The sequence below is a fragment of the Pogonomyrmex barbatus genome, unplaced genomic scaffold (assembly GCF_055798465.1).
Source record: "Pogonomyrmex barbatus isolate J1 unplaced genomic scaffold, ASM5579846v1 scaffold17, whole genome shotgun sequence".
Lineage (NCBI taxonomy): Eukaryota > Metazoa > Arthropoda > Insecta > Hymenoptera > Formicidae > Pogonomyrmex > Pogonomyrmex barbatus.
Genome location: NW_028297113.1, coordinates 5387850 through 5406438, shown reverse-complemented (window position 1 = coordinate 5406438; position 18589 = coordinate 5387850). Strand labels below are relative to the sequence as shown.

The 18589-nt window shown below is 42.7% G+C and overlaps 1 protein-coding gene across 13 annotated transcripts in view; it reads left to right on the top strand.

The window, feature by feature from the left end:
• heph (polypyrimidine tract-binding protein 1 heph) overlaps positions 1-18589 on the top strand; it is a 366198-nt gene that overhangs the window by 224819 nt on the left and 122790 nt on the right. Inside the window, exon 1 of one of the 13 annotated variants that reach the window (XM_089074318.1) lies at positions 13522-13647. The exons of the other annotated variants lie outside the window; for them this stretch is intronic. Coding sequence (XP_088930444.1) covers positions 13573-13647 — 75 coding nt within the window. The 5' untranslated portion in view covers positions 13522-13572. Of the gene's footprint in view, positions 1-13521; positions 13648-18589 lie in introns of those variants that run through there. 13 annotated transcript variants of the gene reach the window in all.

The window sequence follows — 18589 nt, the reverse complement described above, 5'->3', positions numbered from 1 at the left end:
TGTACAAGAGCATTTCGATATGATTGTGAAATGTAACATCCGGCAGGAGATCGTTTGGAGACTCTCATGAGTGCATTTCTGTGTAGCGAGTGAAATGTTCAGTCAAAACGAAATGTCGTGTCGGATGTCGTTTCCGCGAGGCACTGGATATTGCATATCAAACTTGACATTGTTTCAATGAAGCGGAAACTGCCTTTTCAAGTTGTCGCGGTGAAGTCTAAAACACACAGACGCACGCTCGACTTTTATCGTATGAATGATAAAGACCGCGTGCTCCGATGTTAACTCAAGAACGGTAATGTCATGAAAAATCATGCATTGTACGTCGACTGTGTGACGCGAAACGTCACGTTGAACGGATACGATCAAAGAATTTAGTAGCTTTTGGTATTTAATTAGCATACAGTCTTTCTTTTATTTTTACATCGTTCATTTCTGCCATTTACTTTTCACGGAACGTGTGTCATGAACAATTTGAATTGTCGTATAAATACGAGGCGATTCGAGCATTTCGTTTTGAGCAACCGAATCGAGTTCACGATAAATTGGACGTGCAAGAAACGATTCAATTAACGGTGGAATTAGCGTGACCATCGGAAGGATACGCGAGCGCAGATGGAACGAACGATGGTAAAAAAGAAGGAGGCACGAGGAGTTTCGGGGCGAGAAACAACGTCGTGCAAGTTTCACGAGTCGACGCGCACAGGTGCCGCTTTCGAAAAGCTCACCAAATAAATCCTGTCGTGGCATTCGTATGTGTAACCATCGGAGAAATAAAAAAAAAAAAAAAAAAAAAGCAACGCGGAGATGGGAAACGTAGAGGAAGAAGCCGTTGGAAATGTTTCTACATTATTTCGTCATGTACCTTTTACTTTCCTTTCCGCAATTGACGTCACGTGGCTCTCTCCTTCTACTGCTCAATGCAGGAATTCGAATGCAACTTTGATAAGTAGCATGGCGATCATGCGAACGTAATTGCATCCGAGCGAATTCCAACGTTTAAGTACTGTAGTAGTTTTCCGAGAGTCTAAAAGAGTTCAAAAGATGAGAGGAGCAAGAATTTCAATAACGCGAACAACAACGCAGCAATAATTGATTGGGTAGATTTTCAATCGGTTTCGACTCGATGCAGAAATTCGCGTCGTGAGCGACGACATTCTGCTAGTGCCAAATTGCATCGTCAATATTTAATGATCAGCCGAGGGATCGATACTATTTCTCGATGAAACGCTGGAAACGAGTCGCTTATTGGCGCTACCTCCGTCGAAATAACCGCTTTCACGATGTATGATGCCGGCGAAGTAAGAAGAAGATATTGAGGGACACAAGCTGGAATCTTCTTATTGCTCACCACATTGCATCGGATTATTCTCCGGTATCGAGAATTTTTGTCGCGAAATGACCGATCGCACGGATAAAAATTGAATCCCAATGATTTTATACTTAAACTAAGTATTATCGACGCTCGGCTGGCTTTATTAATTGATACATCTATTAGTGGCTTTATTCGAGCATATTTTGACTCCAGTGAATCGAATTAATTAATCAATTACCGTGAAAATTATCGGCCGACTCATCGGTCCGTAATGTTCTCGTACGTTCTTTGATCGAGATACCTTTTCGAGCGCCACTTTTGTGCACTGCACAAAATCGCTACTCCACAGTTTTCGCATTAATAATTCCGATAGAATGGGGCTGCTAATTATTACGTCAAGTGGGTTGCACCGTTACGCCGTCGAGTATCGTGAATATTAATACATCAATATTTTAAAACCGATGAAAAGGCACGTCGGAAACGTGTACACGTTACACACGTGTCATATCGGTAGAACCAGAGTACAGATAGATAGACGCTAATGGGCAGATAATTAACGTCAACGGATTAAAAATAGTAACGGGGAACAACAGTTAATGTTATCTTAATGCTACGTAATGGTACTTTGACACATGTTGTAACTTACGAAAACTCATCGCGCCGCTCGATTTACTTTGTTATCGGAAAGCCTCGTATTAGCCTTCTCGCTAATACGTCGGATAACAATGACAGTTTTTTTTTTCTTTTTTTTTTTCTTTTCTTCTACCGAGCCGGTTTATCTGAAAGGTCAGCGCTGTATTCGACGCAGTCGGTTCGAACGAGGCACGAACGAGACAGAATCCCCGGCTCGTCCTACAATTGAATTGATCCATGGTAGGCATCCTGATTAAATTCAGGTCGAACGTACCACCGGATTAAACTCGTGGCATCGCCACGCTTCGTCTCATGCGGGGGCTTCCTCGCGGAGAAAAGCTCGCGCGCCCTTTTTAATCTGCCGCGCGCGTCTGAAGAAATTGCGTTAACTCCGGTTCCGTGTGATCCTTTCCCCCCCCCTCCCCCAAGGTATTTTCTCGGATAGAATAACACGTTAGCTTGCTCTGGAAATAACACCGTTATTTTGCCGCAGTTTGCTAAACTTGCCGATATTTCCTATATTTATTGGATTACAGTTCTTCGTGCATCTCGTTGACGTGATGTTTTATATATATATATATATATATATATATATATATATATATATATATCATTAATTCCCAAACGCTTTTATTTACGAAAACGTTTTTTTGCGGGAGGGATACTTTTGCTGCACCGTAATTTACGTCGCCTCGTTAAGAGTAACATTTTCAATATTTTAGCTCGGTCGACGAAAAATCTATCATTAATCACACATGACTGTTCTTTTTTTTTTTTATATACGTATATACTCGTCAAAAGACGATTATTTCAAGGATGTCGCGGGAGGACTGCATGAGGTAAGGTAACAATGACGCGCGTGACACACGGGGGATATCTGAATTCACAACGAAAATAAGGGATGTGTTGCACTAACCTGGTAGTAATGAGACCATATTGATCTTGGAAACTGGGTTAACTTAACTGCGGCGCAAATAAAGACGACGCGGTTACGTTCGACGATTTCTTACCGCGATATTTCCGTCGCGATATTACTGTCGCGTCCTAATTAAGCCAACGTACGTACATTCCTCGTCGTGGTTTTACTACCTTTCTGGAATTCCTTACGACGCTTTCGGATAACACGGTGGATCAAACGTACCGTGGCTCTCCCGGTAGATCTTCCCGACGTTCTTGGAATATCAATGTCTCGTAGGAGTCAAACAATTACGCGACGCGACGCGTCCGTACGCGAGGAAGAAGCTGGGAGGGATGAGAAAAATGGCAGGATTTTTTCGAATTCTATTCCCGCAGAGCGATCCCCTATAATGCAAGGTTGTTCGGGATGCAGCGAACGTCTATGTCGAGCCTGCAACAGAGACGTTTTGTCACTACGGAGGATTACCGGAGGACGTAAAAACGATACATGTTTGATGCGGTTAAAAGCAGATCTCTCACGAGATCGACTTTCGTTTCCACGAGAATGACCCGCGACCTTCCGTATCCGCGGCTGAGCGTGGTCGGTTGCAATCGCGTGCAATATTAATTCGAGTGCTCTCAGATGGGGTGAAAATTCGATACCACCTATCCACCCCCTGAGCAACCCCGCTCGCCGTTGGCCCTCCAGCCGGTGCCTCATGGTATATACGCGGTGTCGTTGAACGAGCGTTTTCTCTTCTTTTTTTTTTTTTTTTTCCTATGTAAAAATCTAATGCAAGAGAGAATTAAACGTATATCATATTGAAGGAATCGAGAAATCTTTTTTTTTTTAATTCTCGGAACGAATGTCATAGCTACTATGTATCACGAACGTAACGCAGAGCAAAATGCTTAGCGACGTTCATCGCTTTAATTGATCTTTGATTAAAAATGGATGCCGTTGATTTTGTAATAAATCGCGTATTGCGTAATCGTAAAGCTTATTGATCGGCGACACCCTGTATACACTTGATTCTCCGGGTAACGCCAACGACGACGGGCATTACGTCGTACTCCGAATGTATTGCTAGGAGAGAATATTCAATGGTCTGGTCAGGTAAATATTGGATGAGCTCGACGACGAGTGTGCGCCGGCGTTTTACCCTCAAATATATAATAAATATATATATATATATATATATATATGTGTATGCATGTATACATATATATCGATGTCTCGTATACCGTCGCAACGCCTTGTTCGATATTTTTTCGCAGATAGACGCGACGAAATTCTTCGACGGGAGACGGAGGTCCTCTCTCTTTTCTCGTACCTGAAAGTGTGTTTGCGATTTTATGTTTGAGAAACGCGAGAGAGCGTTCGCAGGCAGTAGAACGTCGGGAAAATACGGTATCCGTAATATCGAACAGCCAATGTGTACCGTTCGATACGATAAACCGTAGCGGGGGTTTGAATCCTGTTTGCTCGAAATGAACTAGAACAAAGTTTCTTATAAGATGAACAAATATCTACGGTTAAAAAGAGTAGTTCGAATAAAAAAGCGAGCGAGGTGTGAGAAGTCGTATCGAAGGTGAAGGATATTTGCTAAACCTAGAGCCGATTGCTCCATGCTAATATTGCACTCCATTTCACGCGAACTACCTATAACCTTCCACGTGATTGAGAGATTAAGAGAACGTGAAGCTGGCGATTTTCTCGTCGGCTGAACCGCCGCAACGAGGAGACACCAAGATTTATACGGTAACGAGAAGAAAACGATCTACCTCGGTGTTTTCTCACTATTTTCCGGTTAACATCCTTGCGGAATGATTAAAAAAAAAAAAAAAAAACATTGAAATTGAATAATTATAAAACCATAAAGACGACGCCTTTGATTTAAAAATTTTGGAGCACTAAAGTGTTTTTTATTTGAATAACTTTTTTATTTAAAAAGCTAAATCAAATTTTTTATTTATCAAGCTAACGGAATGATACTAATATTGTCTAAATATATATCGCTTTAATAATTATTGTTACATCGTTATCGTCGATTCGAGCAATGTCCTCATATCCGGCGAAACAGCGTGTCTTTCGTGTCGGCATAAATTATGCAGAGGTTTCATCAATTTCCCGAATATGCAAACCTGCCCCAACACGTTGGATCTTTTTCGTGGATGTCAACGCAATTTTATGCCAGGGACGGGGAGTGATGGGTAGCGATCCCTATTTTCCCGATATTTCGCACAGCGCCGAAAAGCGATTGAGGATCAGAACGCTTTTTCACGTTCGCGCGTTTAAATTAATCATGGACGGGAGAATCCCTCCCCCCTCATCTCTCTCTCTCTCTCTCTCTCTCTCTCTCTCTCTATTCTCTCTTTGGAACCCCGAGGCGATTCCGACGAGAGAAACAGGTGCGAGAGGGTGAAAATGGTCGGGGAGGAAACACGCAGGTCAGGGGATCGCGGATATACACAACGCGAGTGGATGGATGGCAAGTGGTGGGTGTTCGGGTAGATGGGGAGGGTCGTCTGCATAAATATGGAAATTTCGTAAATCAAGTTAGTTGGCGAAGTGTCGTCGAGTTTTTCAGGGAGATAGAGGGCAACGTTATTTCTCAATTTTCCACCGCATCGGTTTTTTTTTCTTCTCTCTCTCTCTTTCTCTCTCTCTTTTTTTAGCATGTTCTCGCTGTTGCATGAAGGTGTAGCCTCGGCGATTTGGCGGGCAATTAACTGCCGGTTTATACTGCACGCTGGTCGGCGATTGTGCGCCTTTCCTTTTCACGCGAGCTAATTAATTTATAAAGAATGTTCGCCGCGCGTCTGCGTCATGTTATTGTTTTCCTCGCGATGATCAAGGGAAAATATGAAATCGTTAACGTAACACGGAGAATAGACGGGGATCCATTTTAAACGCGCGAAAACTCGAGTTAATGAATTGTTTCTGTGTAAACATGAAATAATACCGCGGCTATAATGGCGGAGGTGACTTAACGTAATATAATCCAAACCTAATCTTACAGCGCGAAATTTATCTTGGATCTATCACACGCGTTAAAAACCGGCTACTTAAAAACGATTCGGAGAATTATTTTTCACGCTAGCGAAATATATTTTATTATCGTTCATTATCATTATCGAATATGTCGTGATACGCCTGTTTCCTCGCCGTCGCGAGCGATCTCGCAGTTTTGCATCGGAGAGACGTGGCGTACGCTGCGAGATACATGGCTCCAGTTAATTTCGAAAGTGGATGGTATTGGGTTAATCCGCGCGACCGGGCGGAGCTCGCAACAGGGTCGTTTTAACCGCCGGGACTACATTTGCCGATTTAAGCCACTGCTTAAATATTAGTTCAAGCGCGGCGGCAGCGGCCGCGGCTGCGGCTGCGGCTTTCGACGTCCCGCGGATAATCGCGGTGCCTTCAGCACCGTTTCCAAGTGACCACCGCGAGCGTGGATACGCTCTCGAAACAGCGACACATTCAACGCGGATTAAAAGCTTCAGAGAGTAATCGAAGGCTTCAGTTGCAAGCATAATTAAATGCGAAAGAGAAAGAAACGGAATTAAAAGAAGGAAGAAAGACAAACGCTTCTCCGCATAAGGCTGTCTCGAGATAACTAGAAGTAGAAAGTAAAACAGTCTCCTGCGTTTCACTTTGAGTTAACTCCTTTTCTCAAATTTATTCGCATTTTAGATGTCTCGCACGTGTGCTTTTCCGTGCGCTTCACGTTGCTCTTGTCATCTCGAGAAGAAATCTTCTCGAATTACAGAGAACCATTTGACTAATATGCCCGGAATAAATTCGGTTTACTTGCTGCTCGGACGGACACACACACACACACACACACACACGCGCGCGCGCGCGCGCGCGCGCGTAAACGAATCTTATTGCAAAAACGTGGGCAGACAGTAGAAACAGTCGTTTCGTCTCAACGTCATAATTGAATTCCGTTTTAATTCCACGATCGATTAAATAATAGAGAGCGCTTTGTTTCTTTGCGAACACTGAGAAGCCCGTAATCCAATCTTGCCAGAAATTCGAGATCATAGGGAACACTGTAATCCGGGAACTACCGGTACACTCTCTCTCTCTCTCTCTCTCTCTCTCTCTCTCTCTCTCTCTCTCTCTCTCTTTCTCTCCCCTCCTTCTTTCTCCCTCTGTCGTGGTAGGTTATTGAGAAAGCAAGATGGATAGATAGAGGAATGTAGGAGGAAGCACACAACACAGCAACGACAATGAGAGAGATAACGGAAAAAGGAATCGAATTAAAATCCAATTGTCTTCGGTTGCAGCTTCGTAGTTCACGCAATGGCATTTATTCGATTTGGGAGCGAAAGGGCGACGAGTCCGGTGGGAGGGGGAAAGGAAGGGAAAAAAGGGGGGGAGAGAGAGAGAGAGAGAGAGAGAGAGAGAGAGAGAGAGAGAGAGAGAGAGAGAGAGAGACCCTCAGGCAGGTCCGGACACCATTGAAAATGGCACCCGGGGGGATTTTTCATCGCGCAAGCTGCTGCCCGTTCTTTGCGGTATTTCATCTCGCGTATTTACGTATTTCATCCCCCGTGGGCGCGTGTGCGTTTCGCTCACGCACGCTTTCTCACGATACACCGGTCGCACGTGGGACATTCGAATTTGATTTACACCCCGCTCGATGCTCGTATGTCCTCTCGCTCCGCCACGAATCTCGCCGAGGCCCCGGTATTTTTTGAAAAATAATATGCGCGAACGAGAGCGATACAAATTTCGGGAATACTACAGGGAGATCCGGGAGTGCTTGCAGTTACTCGGTGATTTATCTCCTGATTTCTGGCCTTTAAATATTGCATATGCGGAGTAAATGACACAGACGGCAAGAATCCCCCCCCCCTCCTCTCCCCTCGTTAAACGATTATCTTATCGGGAACAGGTAGATTGTATCTGTAAAGAATCGCTTTCGCGCGAAGGAGAGAAAATAAATCACAAACGGAAGAGCTGCAATTGCGTCGTTGTCTTACTATTCTATTTCGCTGAAACCCGCGAAATTCACTTTCCTTCGGAGCTATCTGCATCGCTTCGTCACGTTCAACGTGCAATTTATTCAGATTGTTAACTCGTGCTTTTCAAATACGTTACTTTCTGAGATATTTTCGTTGACCTATTGTTACATACAATTCTTGCTCTCGTAAACTTCCCGGGTATCCTTCGAACTGTCGAACCGGAATTTCTTCTCGTTTTAAAGACACTAACTGTTTCCCCTGCGAGTGACTCAGTGAGTCAGTTATTCTTGAAGATAATTCTTCGTCACTTGGGAACTTCAGCTCATTTATTTAACTTTCGAGTATGTTCAAATAAATTCATCATCTACTTGATCGAATTAAATACATCTGTATAAGAATATAAAAGACAATTGATCGTATTACCTAGTAAATCTAATTTTTGGAGAAAGAAAAGAAAGAATTTACTTGCCTGGCGTAATTTGAAAAATTTCGCGAAGCCAAGAGTAAGATTTCGAGGAAATTCGGAAAGGAGAAAGAAAATCACCGTGAAATAAAATTATATTTTTTGATAAAAACGCGTTGCATTCGCGATCTCCGATTTTACTGCGGATAAGAAGTAGAAAAGTGACGCTGAGATTCGCGCCTCGTAATTCAGCGGATACAACTCTTGCTCGTGTTTAACATCTGCAAGTTCCTTTTTTAAATCGTGTCTTAATTGTCTCGGCGCGGTCGCAATCTGCGACGGACTTAACTGAGGCGTAAATTATCTCTGTCTGTCCGACGAGAGCGCGGAGGAGCGAGCTTTATTATCGCCGACTATTCGCAGGAGCGGCCCGCTGTACCGTTCACCATGACGGGTACAGACGAGCGGGAAAAGAAATCGTTTTGGGGTGAACGCGATGAATGATTAAAATCGAATTCCGCGGCTCGGAAGTCGGGGAAACGTTCTGACATAGTTACAAACGCCCGACCGAGAGAAAACTCGAGGTCGGACCCTCCCGAGTCGTCCAATGGAATTACTTAACTCATCCATCCATCGCTCGAGGGGAAAGTAGAACGAGGGTGGGAGATAGTCTATTGGTAGGTATTGGCGAAGGGAACGAGATAGGTGGTCCAACGGCGACTACCACGGTCGCAGTTACAACATTTGTTGATCGTTAAGTCTGGAAATCCGATTTGCTCGATATCAAGGAGAACCCACCGGGCAATCGCTCGACAAATTTCTCGCTGATGTTTGTTTCCTCTGTATTGAATAAAAATTGATTCTTGATTCTCAACCACTTAAATTTGTGTAATGCAATTTACTGTAGTTGAATTGATCCGATTAAATGGCATATGTTTTGTATTAAAAAATTGAAAAGCGACGTTAAACCTATATTTATGCTAATAGAGATATCTACAATATCTTTACTTACGATAAATATTGAAATAATTCTGTTTCCCAAAAGTTTTATTTAAATAAATCTAAATGAAAGATGCAATTGAATATACGATTTAGACAATTGAGAGCTGCAAATGTTATTCGCGTAAATTCGCTTGCAATCAGTTTGCACGTCCAAATACCCATTATTGACACACCGTGTTGGCGAAATCTCGAATACGCCCACTCGTTACGAGGGTGACGACGAGTTTCTCAAGACGGTAAAATTTCGCAAGGGTGTCGTGCTGCCGACACGGTACAAGCTCCCTTCAGTATCCCGGACGATCCATCTAAGATTACTTCGCAAACTTCAGGAAATAACCGACGTAGTTACAACAGGTTTTACGGTGTACGAGACGAAAATAGGTTCATCCAGCGCAAATGTGTACGTTACATCGCGAGCCGATGGATAAGGGATTGTTTTTAATTACGGATCTTCGCGTTTTTTCCCTCACCCATCTTCCATTTTTCCATCATCGCGGAACTTTTTCCGCGCGACGACATTCCTCTCTCTCTCTCTCTCTCTCTCTCTCTCTCTCTCTCTCTCTCTTCTGACGAAGTTGGGGAAGTATCAAAGTTCGAACGACCATCTGTTGATCTCCACAATCGTCAGTGGAGGATAAAACGGTTCGCATTGAATTGCGAGATAAAGTGAAGAACGTGTCCCAGGATTAAATGGAAATGTCTATTGTCCCTTGAGATAATATATAGTTAATAAATGGACTCTAACTCACCTTGAACCTAGTAGTGAAATGATCATTTAACTATTTCTTTTTACGTAACAGGTTGAAACTCAAAACTCGAACTCAAACAATAGATGAAAGATGATTATGATAAAATTAGTTCGTAATTGAAATTAAGCATTTTGTGTTTTTTTCACGTCAGCTTAAAATTACATTTTGACATTTCTGATAACATACAATTCTTGAGAAAAACAAGACGAGATTTGTGACAGATACGACCCGCGCAGCTTTTGTCTGCACGGACGTTATATCTCTTCGCATCAAATTGTGCGAAAATAGCAGGGTGCGCCAAGTCTAAGGGCCAATAAACGCGCGGCTGAAATCGCGTCGTTGTCGTCGGAATTTCGGAAAGGAGCTTACCATGACGGATTCCCTCGTCGCACTCGTCTCGCAAGATGCGTCGCGAAAATCCGAAATTCAGATGTAGAGCCCATCGGCACCGTCGCGTCGATACGTCGCGTTTTCTCGAAAAAAAAAACGAGGAAAACCAATCTGGAGGACGGGAGTGCTGCTTCGCATTTGCAGGGGAGTCGGGTTGCGAGCGGAGAATGGCAGGCATGGCCCGAAAACTTTTGATAACACTTGCAAATTGCTTTCGAAAATAGAATAACAATCCAATTTCGCTGCTCGCGGCGGTCGACTGAGGCTGCCGGCTCCCGACGAGGCCCGACGAGAAGGGGTAGATTCGAAAGGGGCGAATTCGATGCGCTCCGCTCTCGTATAGCGGCTGAATTCGACGGACTGACAGACAGACGGTCCTCGAAGACCTCGAAATTGAAACGACGTTAATGTTTTAACTACCGGGAAATTTTTTCGCGCCCGGCCGATTTAAACGATGTCGAATTCGAACGGGTTGTTCGAATAAGAGTGGATAGATAGAATATTTTATTAGAGTAAAATTGGACCGCAATATACGCGGTAAATTGACTTTAGTATTGACGACGGAACAATTTGAAAAAAAAAAGGTATTTTGAAAAGTTACACTATTTGAGGTTTCATCGAGAAGTTTTATATTTTAATAAAAAATTTTGTGTAAGTTTTGAAAAAGAGAAAAAAAGAAGGAAAATGTGCCTAATAAAGCACGAGATGATAATCCGAATTAATATCGCGAATTTTCGTACGTCTCTCGAGTGATTCTTATCAGCTTGACGGAGCTAGTCGAAAAGAACTTTTTATAAGATAGGAATGACATTCTCGAATGAGGTGAGTCAGACAAGAGGTCTGAATGGACAAGAAAAGACGAAAATCGGCTTCGTGAAACGTGCTGGCGACGGCAATCTTCGCCGCCTTCCGGACAATCGGGCGACGTCCCTTCCGCTTCCGGAATCCATCCGTCGTTTCTGCCGATATAATTGCCCTTATATATCCCGAGGAAAATGCTCTAAACGGTCGTTTTATCATCGATCGATCAGGACGGCCTCGTTTTCATCGCACTGACGAAAAAATGCGCCGTTACCGGAATGGCTTTTCCCTTCGTTTACGTCATTTTCGCTTATAAAGCAGTTTTGTAGAATTTTTAAATTTTGAATAAATTTTCTTTCCCTCGAAACAAAAATACGATCTTCGCTTCTCTTCACTGAAAATGGAGGATGATCATTTTTTATAACTGATTATTCTGATCTACCGCTTTTTACCTCTTTTTTGATAATTCCAATAAACTCGTGTCGAATTTCTACTATTGGTAAAAGTGGTGGAATTTTACGTCCGTTTTCTTAAGGGTTTTATAGCGTTTTGGAATATAAGAAGACTTGGAAAATCACGTTTGTACTGCTTAGAGTTGAATGTTGTATTCGAAGAACTCGACGAAAGAGCTTCTCTTTTTCTTTCTCTCTCTTTCTCTCACATCTATTCTTGTACTTAGCTCAAAGACGAGACTGTAAACCAGTCTTTATGATCAAGCCGACGGCAAAAGCGTTATTTTACAAGTTCCTTCGTTATACACTGTGACACGTACGGCTAATTGGCCCTCTTTCAGCAACTTCATCGCTCATTTCGTGGTGTTGCGTCTTTCATCGTTCCGTTCCCCCCAAGGAAACGGAGGGGGGGGGTCAACACCCCCTCGTCCGTCTCCTTGAAAGATTTTCTTTCGAGAAAACGATTTTCAATATATTTAGGAATATCGTTTTCCACTACTGCGAAAAGAATATTCAAAATATCTTTCTACGACTTTGAATATAAACATACGCAAGAAGTTTTTTTGTTATAAAGCGAGAAGACGATATAACGAAGGATCCTTGTATCGTTCAAGAAGGAAAATAGAACATTATCGCGAGATCGAGCGTGCGTTTTTGCTTTTCTTCGAGCAATTAGAGACTCTTCGTTAATCGATGGGTAATTATTCCTTCGTTTTATCCTTTCATTATGTCATTTGAATCGTACTCCTCTTCGAAATTAGCGTATCCCTATCTGCAGATATTCTCCCTTTTACCTATCAATAATTTCTAATCAATAATCCTTAAACTGAATAAGCTTGAGCAGATGAGTATAAGCATAAAAGAAATACATTTCTTTCAAAATTTGCATTATTTTCCTAAACGCAGAATGCTTGAAGTAATTAATACTTCAAACATTGAAGAAATGATTATTGATCGATATCTCGAAGAAAAAAATATAGTGATTTAGGAAATTGAAAAATTATGTATTAATAAAATCTATACGTGTGCTGTTAGTATGGAAAAAAAAAAAATACTTAATCAATCGAGTTAATTGCGTTCGACGAAGTAAAAGTTGATTTTAGCTAAATGTCTCGTAGCTCTCGTAATATTCATGTGTGTCGTAGTTCGAAGGCATTGAAATCGGCTTGTCGGCGGGGGGGGGGGGGAAGATTCGCATTTTCAACGTGAAAGTGAAATATCGGGGGTCGATAGCTATGCGCTTTTGTAGCAGGATCGAGATATCCTGCGCATGAATGACGGAGCATATCTCAAAGGATCGACGAGAGGAGCGATGCTTTAAATTTCATCTACGCCACATTCGACCTTAATCGCATCCGGCCGACTAAATTTCCCATTCAGCTTTCCCCGTGGGATCGTTTCTCCGCGGACTTCTTCGTAAAGGAATTATAGAGGCGATCGTGTGTGAGCGCGCTCTCTCGCGAAAAATCCGAATTGTATGGCTCCACAACGGCCAATAATAGAGCCGTAACACGATGCGATATACTACGATCTTTCGCCATTCCGTTAAACCGACTCAGCCAATCGTGATGAAATATACAAAGAAATATATTGCTGTATCGCTTCTAATTTATCGCTCCATTTTCGCGGGAGACAATTTTCTTTTCTGAATTTCCCTTTATGTAAATGTGTAACATTTCAGCTAAAAGCTCGACTCGCTTGTTCGCTTGTCAATTTAACCGGGTAATCTTTGTTTCATAAATAAAGATACTAAAACGTCCGCAAACATCGAAATTACAACTGTGATCATGATACGGCCTTGAAGGGAGGAAGGGGGGGAGGACGGGGTATGTAAACAGTGTACAACTTTTCTGTCAGTATCGAACTAGGCTTCGTCAGTGTCGGACGCGTTAGTCCTCGGCGTCCTCTGTTTACATAATACGTCTGTGATTTGATTTTAACCGATATTCCAAGATGCTGAAGATATTCAAGAAGATGATGAAAATGCTGAATTCGAAATATAAGAAGAAGAGGAAATTGAAGATAAAGGTACTACGCGAGAGGGACGCTAAAACGGATCGGAAGAGTAAAATTTATTCCATAGAGCGAAAATGTGAAAATTCGGGTTTCTGATGTGTGAATTGATTATTCGTCTTAGGCTTTCAATTCGTCCGCGTATGGATTGCCGCCGCGAAATTTTTCTCGTGGGATTCCCGCGGAATTCGGTCCGCTTTCATGATTTATCCGAGGCCGCTCCAACTTTCGACAGTCACGCCATCTTTAGCCGACAGTCCAGTTTTGAAACTGAAGGAACTTTGCGTTTTGGCCGGCTTTTCGTCCGGCTCTTTAGATATTTCCTTGACGCTTTTTTCTCCCCGATCGTCGACCCCCCGCGCTTTCAAAACTCACGAAACGCAATCCCTTTGGAGAAGTGTCCTGGTGTCCTGCTCTTCGTACTTTTCTCTTCGATTCGCAGCCACACCCCGACAGGACGAGTTTTATATTTGCGCTCCTCTCATTGTTTCTCATCGCCCGTCCTCGTCATAGTCGTTCGCGCAAAGCTTTTTAGCCCGCATGAAGAACTCTTAAGTACCTCTTGAAAAACCGTCGGTAAGTCTACTTTCTTCCGCGATTATGGCTTATTAAATCCTCGTGCCTTTATTAGGCGAATTTCCCCTTTTGTTCCCGAAAGATTTCAAGATAATCGCCCGTAAAGACGACTTCTCTTCCGGATCGCGTCTTCTATCGATGTGACATCTCTTTACTGTTGCGCTATTTTTTTCTCCCAAGACAGTCGTCTGATTATACGAAATTGCTTATATATCCCAAATGATTCTATTGTCATTAATTTGCTTTTCATAAGAAAAATAATGACAATAAAGATTCGAGATGCAATAAGATTAGATTGATAAAGACCGTTTTTTCATTCATGCTTTCTGCAAAAAATTTGTGCCAATTGTCGTATAATTTGATTTTATTTGAATCTTCATATTATTCTTCTGATCTTTTAACATTAAACTTTTACAAGATTCATTTATTTTCTGCACACGCACATATACATATACGACGGGAATTCGCGGAAAACGCAAATTATAATATGCAGGATTTAAACAGTCAACCTTTTCGCGTACCCTTCGTTCTTATCTTGCCTTATGTTCCCGCAGGATCTAACTGAAAAAGCAAGGATGGCGATGTTCGGGATCGCCAGTTACTGCTGTATATTTTCTCTGGGAGCTTTCTACGTATTTTTTAAGAATGCGTTATTCTGAAATTCATGAAGCCGAACGACCGTAATCGCGATAAAAACGTGAAATGTGTGGAAAGCTCTCTCTCTCGAGAGAGAGAGAGAGAGAATCTCATCTCTCGCGTGTGAGGTCGGAAGCTTAATCTCGAGATTATATTTCCAAATCAAGGATTCACGATTGCAACATTGTCCTAGATAAATATTAGAGAGGATGAATGAGAGGGTGAAGACGAGCGTAATTCTCATTTTTCAAAAGCTGAAAATTTCACAATCGATAAACGCAGCTTCTTAATGCTGATTAATTTTCTGTGCCTGTCTTTACAGGAGGGAAGATTTCAAAAGGAATTCGAGATTTCGCATCAGATGAAATCGGATTTATCATTGAAGCTTGAGCGGTTATGTCGCGCTGGATTATTTACTCAGCCATCGAGTTCTTTTTCACTGCAAAGTTACGCTCGTCGAAACTTAATTTACTTCGCGGAAACGCAGTCGGCGAATTTTCCGCGTGCGTCTCCCATGTTTGTGTTTGGTTTTCGAGAAAGTACTTGCATTTGTACACCGCGATCCGCACACATACACGAAATTCGTCGTCGCGCAGGCTTTGCTCTTCCTCGAAGATGCTCGCGCGTATTTTGTAGGCAGCGGGCCGAGGCATTATTTTGAAATTCATGAGGTCGAATGGCGTAACCGCGTAAAAGACGAAGTTTGAAACGGGGGAGGACGAGGGGAGGGGGGGGAGAGAAAGATTGCGAAGGGGGATGGCGAAGTGGCCCGGTTGAAGTAACTTTTGTCGAGTATGAACGGTGACGAGAAGGGGATGGCATCTGGGAAGGAAAAAAAGAGGCACCGCGACGCCTTGTTGGCAAACACATTCGCCATTTTGCATGCGTTGACAGAAAGTGCATCGTCGATATATTTGAATATCCGTCCCAAAATGAAATATAATCGAGAGAAATCATTTTTACATCGAATGGAAGCCGCGTATTTCCGGCTAGCGATCTTCCGTAAAATTATTCAATACGGATTTTATTGTCTCAATTCATGCGATAAAAACATGTATGGTTCATTTCCTTCATAAAAAGCTAGTTATCTTGCCGATATCATCATTTATGTTTCATAGAGGATTAATTCTCCCAACAATTGACAGAGAGAAATTGAAGAATCATTTGTCATATTATTTTATTCATTTTCACTGTTCATCAATTTTCCAAGACTGAATATTCCTTTGTTGTCGTTCGGAAGAAGCCACGATAAGCTCATTTGAGATAATTTATATCTGTGCCGCGTCGAAACGACCTAGTTGTGAATTATCACCGCGCTTTTTGTACTAATTACTCGTATTATTATATAATAAAGCTGCGATTAACGATAAATTAATATGTATATGCATAAAAAAAAAAAAAATTAAAATTTATTCTATATTTATTTAACACAACGTTTTCGGATTAAGTTTCTTGGACTAATACAATAGTCTATCAATTTTTAGATCGGTGAGAATGCACCGGCAGGTTTCTCCTGACTGCAAGATGCAAATGAAACCTCCTAGCTACGCGCGCTAATTAAAGCGAAATCCTCGATTCTCGCATCGACTTCATTAGTGGATAGATATATGCAGCACGAAGGGAAACACCACTAATGATGATAGTCACAGGCGTATATTGGCGTCGTATTGGTAACGTCGATCGGCGCCATTATGTATACGTCGTAACTTTTCAATGCGACCCTTACTATCACGAGCATTAGATTAACAGGTTCGTTCATTAAATTCAGCAAATCTTCGCACGGAAGTGCACGCGAGTGCGAGTGTAATACGAGAGATGTCCCAGAATCATCCTTTCATTCAATTTTCCTTTGGACGATTCGATTTTTTTTTTTTTTTTTTTTTTTTAAGTATTGAAGCAGCAGTTTTTGTATCGTTCGAAATTGAAGGATAAAAAAAGAAAAAAAATCTTCCTTTATAATTTAATATCGTTAAGGGGAGTTAATTTCAAGGAATTTGTTGTGACGGGTCTTTTGATGGATTTTCTCATATATTAAATAAATGTTGCGGATTAGGTGAACCGCATGTGAAACGGGCCGATTATCGTGGCCGTTAATCCGGTTTCCCGTCCGTCCGTTTGATCCGATGAGTTCGCGAAATTCCAACATGTTCGAACGAAAGAGAAGACACGATCCACTTTCGCGGCTCTTTGTATGTTTCGAATATCGGATCGGATACCATCCTCTCTGTTCGCGGTTCAGTGACGTCGAAGCACGGCGATCGCGGCAGAAGCGTTTCATCCTAACGAGCGGCTTTAATTTCTGCCCTCTTTCCACATCATTTACCGTAGAGGAGGGTTTCGACGAGGATCACGACTCGAACGGGAAACTTTCGTTCTCTCGTCAAATTATCCAGCTTGTGTAGGCAAGCAAATCGTGATACAAGTCGCATAAAGGTTTCTTCTTATTAGTTATTAAAGCCAATATTGAATCCCTGATTCGTTACTTTTCGTTTCTCCCACTGCATTCGATTAAATTTTAATCTGACTTGAGGACACTCTTGCTGGAGAATTACGAGGAATTTGCGAGCCTCTGTAAATTCAAACGCCTGAGATTGATAATTTTATGTTCGCAACCTACGTTCGTAAGCTTTCCTACCATCGCTCAATTTGTTATACTGATAAGTCTGTCTTGCGTAAGTATTAATTCAATAACCCAGCGTTTCTTCGTTACTTTTTCAACCTGTCAATAAAACCAATTGACATTTATCCTTCATTGGCGCTCTTTATCGACAGTATTCAGCCTTTATTGCATAATACGACCTGCTGTCGCAGATGCGCGATGTCGATCAATTGTCGATAAATTTGCGTCAGACGTCACATGATTATTAATAACGATTCCTCTGCGCGACTGCGGGAAAGACGAAATTTTATCCGTTATCGGGAACGCATGCGAAAACATGCAAATAGTTAGTCATCACAGACATAAGATTCGTACATGATCCCGCATCATAAAACGAAGCGATCCAACCCTCTTCGATTCTGAAATCTTCGTAATTTCTCGACGAAAGTTTTGCTACCCCGGCTGCACCGGGGAGCTCATGTATCCAGAAGCCATCCATCTCGAAAGGCAATAATGGTTCTCGCATCCTCGCCCCGGCCAAGCCAAGCCCTTTCCTCGTCAGCCTATCACCACGGGCTATCTTCGGCCAATATTATTTTAGCGGCGCTTCGTCGTGTGTTTCGCATCCTTCCGCCGCGCGAGACGACTTACTGAGAAAATTGACCCACCTAAGGCCGGGCAATCGCCGGCTCGTAAGTGACGAGTAGTCCATGCCTGGGGAAAACAGGATCGCGGCTGAGATTGCTTCCGGTAATGACTTTGACGTCCAGATTTCGCTCGAAAATTATTTCGCTTTTATTTCTTAATAAGCGCGCGCTCCTCCTCTCCTGGCTACGCTTTTCGGTGGCCGAGCACAATTTAATACGGCCACTCGTGCATTCGGTATTTATTCGTCCGGTAGTCATCAGATCCGGATAAGCTCGACGGAGCGTGTCACGAGTTCTCTTCTTCGACAACGTCCGTGGCCGGAGAGCTCATCGGGCCCACAGCCGGCGGGCGTGAGATTGGTTTGTCATCCGAGCGAAGCTCCATCGTTCCCCGATACGCTCGGTGTACCGATGTCCATCTCCACCCCGTCCGCGCGGATCTTGAGACAATTCCGTGCGGGTCGTCGGGCACGTAAAATGCTAGCGCGCTCTTCGCCCG